This window comes from Musa acuminata, chromosome BXJ1-10, assembly GCF_036884655.1.
Source record: "Musa acuminata AAA Group cultivar baxijiao chromosome BXJ1-10, Cavendish_Baxijiao_AAA, whole genome shotgun sequence".
Classification (NCBI taxonomy): Eukaryota; Viridiplantae; Streptophyta; class Magnoliopsida; order Zingiberales; family Musaceae; genus Musa; species Musa acuminata.
Window position 1 is genome coordinate 31605714 of NC_088336.1, and position 10161 is coordinate 31615874.

General features: G+C 40.4%; 2 protein-coding genes and 1 long non-coding RNA gene across 10 annotated transcripts; 2 read left to right on the forward strand and 1 right to left on the reverse strand.

Annotated features, from left to right (window-relative positions):
- Window positions 1-1279: 1279 nt before the first annotated feature.
- LOC135585452 (probable protein phosphatase 2C 10) lies at window positions 1280-4901 on the reverse strand. Of its 7 annotated transcripts, none has more exons than XM_065088182.1 (6): window positions 4398-4901; window positions 3136-3375; window positions 2911-3004; window positions 2728-2820; window positions 1899-2053; window positions 1280-1819 (listed from the first exon to the last, which is right to left on the reverse strand). In XM_065088182.1, the coding sequence occupies exons 1-6, from the start codon at window positions 4407-4409 to the stop codon at window positions 1679-1681; spliced, it is 735 nt and encodes a 244-aa protein (XP_064944254.1). In that variant the 5' UTR covers window positions 4410-4901; the 3' UTR covers window positions 1280-1678. The 7 variants fall into 7 exon arrangements, with proteins under 7 accessions (XP_064944254.1, XP_064944253.1, XP_064944252.1 ...); XM_065088181.1 differs by having other exon boundaries at window positions 2728-2832; XM_065088180.1 differs by having other exon boundaries at window positions 2728-3004; window positions 3136-3368; window positions 4503-4901.
- A 175-nt stretch (window positions 4902-5076) lies between these two features.
- LOC135596202 (uncharacterized) lies at window positions 5077-6098 on the forward strand. Of its 2 annotated transcripts, XR_010480861.1 has the most exons (4): window positions 5077-5213; window positions 5326-5468; window positions 5700-5844; window positions 5928-6098. It is a non-coding gene; the product is annotated as an uncharacterized LOC135596202 (long non-coding RNA). The 2 variants fall into 2 exon arrangements; XR_010480860.1 differs by having other exon boundaries at window positions 5700-6098.
- A 1435-nt stretch (window positions 6099-7533) lies between these two features.
- LOC103969919 (transcription factor MYB93-like) lies at window positions 7534-9671 on the forward strand. The gene is made up of 3 exons (XM_009383556.3): window positions 7534-8326; window positions 8428-8557; window positions 8673-9671. Exons 1-3 carry the CDS (start codon window positions 8194-8196, stop codon window positions 9352-9354), a joined length of 945 nt encoding a protein of 314 aa, XP_009381831.2. The 5' UTR covers window positions 7534-8193; the 3' UTR covers window positions 9355-9671.
- The last annotated feature ends 490 nt before the right edge of the window (window positions 9672-10161 follow it).

A 10161-nucleotide genomic window follows, 5' to 3' on the forward strand; every position in this document is an offset into this window, starting at 1 on the left:
AGGTTCCTATCCATTCAACTGGTTCTTCCTATCAAGAATCATCTCAATGGTTTGGTCTCATCTGCATCTCTTGATGTTGCTTGCAGAATTGCTCCTCGTTCTTGGTCACTGCGAGGTGACAACCCCATTCCCAAGGGATGATTGGGTCCATGTGCTAAGGATGAAGATTGCAGGTGATCAATGCCAACCATGTACACTTGTGGTGTTCTTCCCCTGCAAGTCACTCGATATCATACCATGTGAGTTGAGCTCCGTGAGAAAATATCTAGCAAGCCTCAATAATTAGACAAGCAAAACATGTAATTGATGGAGCCTTCATCACACACACAAAAACATCTTGCACCTTAGATCTGCAGAGAGAAAGGAATTCTTCTTTCATGTAGAGTAGAGCTCATCTTCCTGACACAAAATAGATTAATTCCATGAATGTTTCTCACAGAGTGAGATGAACACTTAACTCACTGTTGTGGCAATAAAGGCTAATGGCACTTCCAAGGACTATGTGCTGCATCAGTAAACCAATTTGTCATACATGGGCATCTCAATTTGTCTCCTTGCAATTGCTTGACAACTTTGACCAGTTTTATTGTGGCCTTCTGACTTCACAGTGTTTCTGTGTCATTCAACATGCTGCTACTGTCTTCCAATGTCATTTGGATTCTTGGCTAAGAGACAATGCACATTTGTCAAGCTCACAGTGTGATTTAAAGGTCTGGGTCAAAGGTGTGGACAAGTGAGGATTCACTTATGGAGTTCTTGTTCACACTGCAACAAGCTGTGTGTGGGGATGGCAGTTCTTGTTCACTCCATGGTGATGACTTTTGGAGGCCTCAAGAGCTGCTGAATGCTGTGATGGCTTCTTGTGGGAGCATGTTGTGCAATTTCAAGTCCAGAAAATTCTTCCCTACTCTGTTCTCTGCATGTTATGCACATGAAGATGCATAACATGGAGGAGTTGATAATAATCCTTGCAGTACAGATCATATATTATCATGTACAATAATATAGTATACAAAGGTTGATACTTCATCATGCTTCTCCAAATTTAATGCAACTTATTTATAGCCCCCACCAATGAACCAAACACCATCTTAGTTTCTTGTTATCATCAGTCTCAAAGTTATCCTAGTATGCTGAAACAAGATCAACAAACATTACTTGTAAACTATTCAGCACTGACCATTATTCCTTTTCAATTGTTCAAAAACCAATACCTCATCTTCTTCACAAGAGTGAATGCATCCAGATGTACTATACTAAAATGTAAAAGCTCCGATGGTTTACGACAAGGAAAAGATTATTATTATCAGCAACACTACCAACAGGGTAACACACTCCAAGCTCTTCTTGTAGCTAGGCAGACAAAAAAGGAGGGGGAAGAAAAAGAAGGCAAGAGATCCCACCAAATTGTTAACTGAAGTGATTCAAGCCTTCAAGGAGGGTCTGCCAGTCTGCCTGTTCACCAAATGCATTCGAGGAGTCAATTAATGTCAAACTCATCAACAAGCGTGAATGCATTTACAAGTGATACCAAATGGAACAAGTGTCACTTGTGTTTTTTCAATTTCTTCTATTGGAGAAAGCCAAAGTTTTAGGTATTTCCAACTTGTGAGAACCTTATGAAGCAGCATCGATGATTTCCCTTAATGTGATGATCATCGACCGATAGAAGTGTTAGTTACGCCTGTAATTGGATGACAACACATGATATGTCATCTGTGCTGTCTCTTTCCAATGCCTCAGTAGTTAGTTGCCTTGCCGCTGCTTGTGGATCTGTAGCCTTTCTAGCAATCTCAATTGCCTCTTTATTACTCATGACCTAAATGGAACTCCAAGTAAATACATGTTTTTCTTAGAGGATTGTTCAAGTATGAAAGTTTAGGATTGAAGAAGAAAACCTCCCATATTCCATCGCTAGCAAGGATGAGCAGATCAATATCTGCGGTAACATCTACACAACATACATCAGGATCTGATCGCAAGTGCCGTTTGAGATCCTTGTCACCAAAAGCTCGGGAAACAGCTAACTGGCCATTGACTCTTGGGACATCACCTGAGGAAGCAAAAAAACAAGATTCATATGAAATCTTGTCAAATTAGAAATGACAAAGATAAAAAAATATCTTCCATCTTTACATTAAAGTCATAGAACACAGGTATTCTACAAACAAACAAGTGCACAACCTCATTAACAAAGCCTAACTGGTAGCATGAGGCATGGCCATCCAAAGGAAGAGAAAGAATGAACATCCATGCTTTTGATAAGTAATGTGACCATTTGACCTGACTCCACAGACTGGTCTGATGCCAGGTGCGGACCATTAGTGAATCTGATGAATCCCAACTCATTATTCGTAATTTTGTTTTAATGTAACAAGGATTCTGTTCAAGCCTTTGGCAGTAGGATAAAATGATAAGGACAAGAGGAAGGTCACTCCCATCCCCTATCTTCTTCGTGCTTGTTACGATAGGCACTGAAGAATGAGGAGAGGAGTAGAAGATCCGGCCGATCTTGATCCTCCTTTTTTTTACAGATACTTAACATGTTCCTAATGCTCATCCTTCATATCTTGTTCACAACATAAATATTTGCCAAAATGTTGCATCATACTGACATATTAACAATAATAAGGAATTCGATTGAAGGACATAAAGCATATAACTGAAATTCATCGCAAGAACGTATGTTAGCACAATGTGATTCAGGCATAGGTTGCTCTATAGTACCTGGCATGATTGAGACAAAGCCACCTGTATTCACAATACTCCGACGTTCAGTGCTGGGATCATGATCAACTGTCAACTGTAGCACCTGTTGACCTTTTGCAAGAACTGCTCGTGAGTCACCAATATTAGCTATCCACAATTTCCTACCATTTATGAGAATTGCAGTAACAGCAGTAGATCCACCTCGCCCGAGATCAGGCCTGTGTGAAAGAATTGCCTCGTCCGTCTTTTCATAAGCTTTTTGAATTGCTACTTTGGGATTAGTCCAAAATTCTTCCTGTATCCATGGGGAATCAAATAAAAGGATATACATTTTGCTAGCTCTAAATTGCTTAACCTCTTTGATGATATGTAAACTCCACATTTAGCAACTAGAAACTTAAAAGGAAGAAAACAATATTTATGCACCTCTTTCAAAATATTGGTAAATAGATGCTTCTGTAAGTAGGCAGGTACGCTATGTCCCATATGACCATCAAATATAGCAAAGAGACCAAGCTCCTGTCCTCTCATCTGCACGAACTTGGCAACATGATAATCCTCCATTGGATGGTTTACTTTTCCTTTCACAAGGCTAAATCCATATTTCACTTTTGTGTGACCTTGAGAACTTCTCCCTTTACCAGCATCAGATGAAGAACCTGCAAACTAAATAAAAAATTTTTAAGCCCAGAGAATAGTGCCAAAGCTTACAAGTCCAAAGTTCAGCAGAACTGATGCAGGTTATGAACCAGAAAAATAACAGAAGTGTTCTATGTGCATTAAGACCACCAGGGTGAAGACAACTGTAAGTTGTATTGTAGAGAACATAAAGATCACTACTGCTCAGATATTTTAACTGGGTTCCAAACTAAAATCTAAAAGACCAGGGCTACAGTCAATCAATAAACAAGAGATTACAAACTTGAAATATGCACAACTAAGAATTAAATCAGACACAAGCAAAGTATTCAAATTGGATCCAGACAAGTCTAGACCTCTGTTACATCTCATGTCAGGTAAAACCTATATTACACATTCTGGAGAACTTTTCCTGTTGACCTATGATGAGACTGCAAAACAAAAATCTTAACACTTGTTGAAAGTTTCCGAAAAGAATGATCTTTTTATCCGAAAATTATGTCGAGCTTACTCTGCAGCCAAAATCTTTTTCAGGTGTAGACTATAGTAGATGACTGGATATATTGATTAAGATTCTCTTAATGTGTTGTTAGAGCAAAGTCTGAGAGATTTTGGTACTTCTTCAATGTATTTACTCAAAAGTTTTCTTTGCTATTAGTTATATAACTGTCAGATTCAGAAACTAGAATATTTGCTAATGCCTTGATCTAAAAAGTTATGCAATTTACAACATCAAGTGAGCATAGCTATTATCATCGTTATACCCTTCTCCAAAATTTGCAACTTTGATCTGAAGCTTATTTATTGTCAAAATTTGCTAGTATGTTAATCAAAGCACTTTGCCCAAGCGTGGAAGGAGCAAAATTTTGTCGGTCAAATATGAAACTAAGTTCTCTGCAAAATATTTCATGGCTTAGACAAGAAGCACAAACTAGACGCCAAATCTATTACAATTAACATAACAAATACTGAAAGAAAACAGAAAAAGGGGGCCAAGATCAAAGCTAGAACCCTCAATTCGAACACCACGAAGGTCAAGAGGCACCTACCAGTCGGAACATGAATGCACGAGCTAGGCAGCACACAGACAAAGCGAAGAATCGAAACAGACGGACGAATAGCAAGTTACAGGACTAGGTCTAAGTGCATCTCACCGGGCATAATCTACCCCATAAAGACCCCCGACTTCGACAGCACCACCGGCAGCTTAATTCTCGACGCCAAATCCTTGGCCATTGCCAAGATTCGATTCTGACCTCATCCCCACTCGTAAAAGTCTCGTCTTGTCAAAAGGAATCCGCTTCCTGCGTCGCGAAGACGCGCCCATGATCGAATCTCATCAACGCTCCGATTAAGTCGTCCAACCAACAAGGGAAAAAGTAATATGAGTAAATAAAGAATAATTGTGGTTTTACATATATACCCTTTACTGGAACAATAAAATACTTTTTCCTAATCAATGAGAGTTAATGCACATTATAATAAATGTCATCAACTTAATAATATACTCGCCTTTGTTTGTGTCGTCACTGTCGTTACCTCGCAAAGCACGTGAAAAGCACGTGCCGGTGGCGAGACCAGACCACGGATGCCCGCGACAGGGGATGAGACCGGACGAAGGGTTACGGCCGAGTAAACCAGAACCACCGCCCCTAGATTAGGCGCGCAGTGGCGCTCGGGTCGTCTCCCCTTCGACCTCGCCGATGCCGCCGCTCCTGGTCCCGAGCTCTCGCCGAGAAAGAAGTGTCATTTCGCGGTTAAGGCGCTTCCTTTTTATCGTCTGAAAGATGTTGTTGAGGAGATGAAGGGTCTGTTGTCGGAAAAGATCGAATCTTGCGGCGGCATTTACCTGACGAACGAGGAAGGTACTGATCGAATCTTGGGGTTTCGAAGATTTTGCCCCTTCCAGTCTTAATCTTGATAGAGGACAGCAGTGGATTGAGATCCTCCTCACCATGTCATGCTCATGTTATGAAGGGGGGGATCGATAAGGAGCTAACAGATTCTGGTCATGGAGAGGAAACGGAGGATCTGTTGCTTGCGGCAGTCTCCAAATTGGTGATTTTGCTCGAGGAAGAACGTCTTTGACCTGCAAACACTCTTGCATTTGTGCAAATGAGGTATTTTTGGCTTCTTCTTTTTTTTTTCCTGAAGAATTTAGGATATATTGGTATATTATATGCTTCATAATTGGATTCATTGGGATCACTATAAGGATCTCTGTTCATGGTGTCATTTTCTAAATAGTAAATGGATAAAAAGAATGACATTAAATGATTGACGACAGCGACAAGAAGACTCTTTACTTGGCACAATGTATTTGTTATTGACTTGAACTCAATTGATTTAAGGGATTTTGGCATCCTATGCCTTTGTCGATTGGCAAACGTTGTGAACATGCTTTATGGTCAATGATGAAGCAACTATTCGTCTGCTTTCGTGGATGACATCTCATGTTCATTGCGTGGGCAAAGACATCCATAAATGTCTGAATAAGTATGTGTCGGAGCAGCTAAACATGTCATGGCCCTCTCATTTTTGTTCTTTTGTTTTCATTCCGGATCTTTTTTGTGTTACAGGCATGCTTGCTTTACTACCATGTAAATGTGATGATTCATGGTTGTTCGAGGTTGATGATGACGTTTTAGACGCATAAAAGAATGTTGTTAATCAAGCAGCTCTATGTCTACCCAATCTTGACCCGACTCAATTGTCTGGCATGTTAAAATGTTTGCTTTTGGGGTTTGTGTTTTCAGGATAGATTGTGGATTGTGGTGGCATCTTCACTTTTGATCCACGGGTTTCTCATTTCTTACTGATAGAAGATAAGTATTATGTTGAGAGAAATCCTTTCTCCTAATCTGTATAAATAGGAGAGGGAACATATTAATGTATTGAAGCATTTTTCATTTCTTCAATAAAGCTTCTTCAGTAATTGTTCTTATCTTCTATTCGTTTCATCACTTACCGATTGCATCGTAAATCTATTTGTTATATAATTTTTGGGGTTATAGCTGTTGATTCTCACGAACTAATTAATATGTAATCGAAACCGTTAAATATGTGATGCAAAGATGCTTATTGTGTAGTCCAGATGAAATAATTGTCTTTGTATTACAAATTTTCCAAGGAACCTTAAAAGTTTGCATGGTCCTCGTCAAAACGCAAACCTGCAAGTAGTTGGCTAGTCGAGAGATTAGTTGAGGTTTAATATTTATTTATGTTGTGCCATTACCATGATGCTATTTTGACCGGTGCTGTGAGCGGTCTCAGTTAGTTAAGGGTGGTTGGTCCATCTAGAACAGGACCTTAGTGGGAGAAGGTGTTTGGTGGCCAATATCTTCTCTGTCGTCGTAACCCTAATTTTGTGTCGTTCCGAAGCTTGCCCCAAACACCAAATGGTTTCAAGCAAGGGAAAAGAAGAAACATAACAAAGGGGGAGAACAAGAGGAAAACTGTCTTGTCTTGGGTCTTCTTGTTAGATTGTATTATCCATTAATATATTACAAATTGATAGTTCCTACTTAGTGGAATTGTACAAATAATGTACTCGGTTTCATGTAGTTTGTCTTCTTCATTAGAAGAGAACACAGAGCAACAAGTTATTAATGTTTAGGTCCCATGAAAGGGACCAAGCTATCTTTAGTCACATGTATAGTTGGATAATTGGTCATCGGCACCTTTCAAGCTGCTATTAGCATTTGTTCTTTTGCTTCGATGAATCTGATTCAGCTAACTGCTTCGTTTGTCAGGACCAGGAAAAACCTGCATGGGAGAAAGACTTGTTTAAAGGCTCTCAGCTAGACCAATTTTGGGTTGTTAACAAGTATCTGCCCGGGTCCTGTTGGCGTCGCCATCATCTTCTGATGTCCGATTTAAGGGAATTCCCAAGCCAAATTAACCTAAACTGATGGCTTCATGTCTTTATTTGGTCTTAATATGTGTTACATTCAAAGAGATTGTATTTACATATAATTTACATTTGTTTTGTTTGAAACTTAATATGGTGTGTGGCTTCTGAAAGATGTTCAGTTTTCAGATCAGTCTAGAAAACTAGACTGAATGGTCTTGTTTCAATTCGGATTTTAGGTTTGACCAGTTCATTTGCAAATTCTTGTTTTCCATCACCATTTGCAAATTTCCTGATGTTTACATGGGATGCCAAATTGTCTAGGCAGTGTGCTTTGTCGTTGAAAAAACATATATGCGACATATTCTCTTTTCCGAAACTTGACTTAGCTCACCTGCCTTTCTTGCTCGAAAGGAAAAGAGACTGCTGTTAGCACATTTGCATCGTTTAGCATGCAAAGTATTTGTGGTTAGGTTCCAACAGAGTTGTGTTACATGAAATCTTGGCCCGATCCTTTCATGAAGTTTGACCTACTTTTGTCTGTATGATTGTCACTCATGCAGTGATGGACTGGACTGGTCCTAATAGCTTTAATGATGAACAATGGAAAATAGTATTGCTACTGTCTAAATGCTTTTTGAATATGTTGGAAGATTTAAGACTTCAGAATAGGAAATGCACTGTCATAACCTAAAGATCATCATGGGCTGCTTGCTATGTAAGAAAACTGTGGTTTGATTATGTCTCATCTCACGAGCTTCCTTTTCCCAGCAATGGATATACACTTATTTGAGGTCTCTTGGTTCTTGCATACGCTTGTTGGCGTAGCAAAGGAGAGTGGCTGTTTTGTTTCACTAATGAAGTTGATACTGGTGACTTCTCGTTCTTGGTGTCACTCTCAAAACTATAGTGAGATCAACAAACAAAGTGGGTGTATAAATGACGGCCTTCCAAATCGAGACCAAGCATATGTTGTAACATTAGAGTGAGAAAGCATGGGAAGATCTCCATGCTGTGATGAGCATGGTCTCAAGAAGGGCCCCTGGAGTTCTGAAGAGGACCAGAAGCTCATCCAGTACATCCAAAACCATGGCCATGGTTGCTGGATAGCCCTCCCCAAACTAGCTGGTTCTCTCTCTCTCTCTCTCTCTCTCTCTCTCTCTCTCTCTCTATCTATCTATCGACTTTCTGTGACACATGTAATGATGATAAAGTTTGCTTGAATGCAGGACTCAATAGATGTGGTAAGAGCTGCAGGCTAAGGTGGACAAACTATTTAAGGCCAGATATTAAGAGAGAGAAGTTTTCCCGAGAAGAAGAGGACACCATCGTTCACCTCCATTCCATCCTAGGCAACAAGTACCACCTTAGCTTTCTAACCCTTTCCTGACATCACTTGGAATCCAAACACACACAAAAAGAAGAGAACACCGTATATGAACCTTACCTCTTTCCTCCTGTTCTTCCTCCTCAGGTGGTCATCTATTGCCGCCCACCTTCCCGGCCGCACCGATAATGACATCAAGAACTTCTGGAACTCCTGCTTGAAGAAGAAGCTCATCCGCATGGGCGTCGATCCCAGGACACACCGACCAAGGGCAGAAGAACTTATCGCCGGCCTGCAGCAACATTTATCCCACACAGTTCACGAAGCGTTCCTAGAAAGGGTACCGCGGGAAGAGCATGCAGCTCAGCTGCAGGCGGCGGCTCGTGCACTGGCTACGCTGCAGTTCCTCGATAGCCTTCTCCAGCCTTCGGCAACGGTAGGTATCAGCAGTGGCAACGTGAACAGCCTTGACAGCATCATTTCTACGATGGAACCCATGAAACTGTTGGAGACAGCAATTCCATCTCTCTCTTCTTTTCCTTCTCCTGGCCCTTCACCAGCGTCTAATTCACAAGCTCGCCACCACTGCTTTCCCGGGATGTCATACAGTATTGAGCAGCCATTGGGCAGTGCCATCAACGAGGAATCCTCTTTTGTTGTGCTCAGCGAGGAAGAGAGGAACGGCATGAGAGCCTATGAGGTTTCTTCTCCCTTTCTTCTTCCTCCGCTTTGCGATTTCTCATGGGGAAATGGTGGGGCTGGCTGTAGCACTTCCAACTACGGTGGGAGTCTATCTCCTTCTTCCTTGTGGCCTGAGAATCTTGAATGATGCTCTTCTATATGAATGAGTTTTTTTCTTTTCCCCCTTGTAGATAGGTAGTTATGCAGCTCTTATTTACCGTGTGACACAGCTTTCGAAAGCATATGTAGACGTTGGTGTGGACTTCTGTAATACTAATACTAGTGTCAATTATTACTGCCATACTTTGAGACTGGTGAAGGAGACCGATGGTTTCGCCTTCTGCTATTTCCTGCTAAAATGGGTCATTATTTTGGTGGTGATCCTTTTGATGTCATATTCAAATACTATGCAATGAGCAGCCTCCCTGCTTGCAGTATATTTGTCTTTTCCAGACAATGACGGTGGAAGCCCTCTGCACTGCCCTGCCCTGCCAATTCAAGTACTAGATCCTAGAGTCCGGTTGGGAGTCTGAACATGATGGAACTCTAAGTCTGAATTGTTCAATGGAAATATATATATATATATATATATATATATATATATATATATATATATATATATATTATATTTAGCATGGTCAGGTTAAAATTGCTACTAGTTTATGGTAACTTTGTGCACAGATTTTGAAGTACATTACGACTTAAACAACATTATCACTGTAGTCATATTGAACCTATTGAACCTATTACTATGTCGATCGTTAGGAAACCTACCGATATCATATCAATACAATGTGGCCATGGTTACGAAAAGTTATATGAGGGGATGCAGGATCTTTCTAGCTTGTTCTTGCACAAAGACAAAGAGGTCATAGGATTTTTTTGAATCGATCTCTTCGACGTTTAAGATAGTAATCTTATTTTCTTTTCATTTTTTAGATTCTTAAATGTGTTT

Coding starts and splice junctions, on each gene's coding strand:
- LOC135585452 (XM_065088179.1), bottom strand. Junction 3,005..3,135: donor TTACCAATATTTTGAAAGAG/GTGCATAAATAT, acceptor CCATGGATACAG/GAAGAATTTTGGACTAATCC. Junction 2,054..2,727: donor CTTTGTCTCAATCATGCCAG/GTACTATAGAGC, acceptor TTGCTTCCTCAG/GTGATGTCCCAAGAGTCAAT.
- LOC103969919 (XM_009383556.3), top strand. CDS start 8,194: ATGGGAAGATCTCCATGCTGTGATGAGCATGGTCTCAAGAAGGGCCCC. Junction 8,327..8,427: donor AGCCCTCCCCAAACTAGCTG/GTTCTCTCTCTC, acceptor GCTTGAATGCAG/GACTCAATAGATGTGGTAAG. Junction 8,558..8,672: donor CATTCCATCCTAGGCAACAA/GTACCACCTTAG, acceptor CTTCCTCCTCAG/GTGGTCATCTATTGCCGCCC.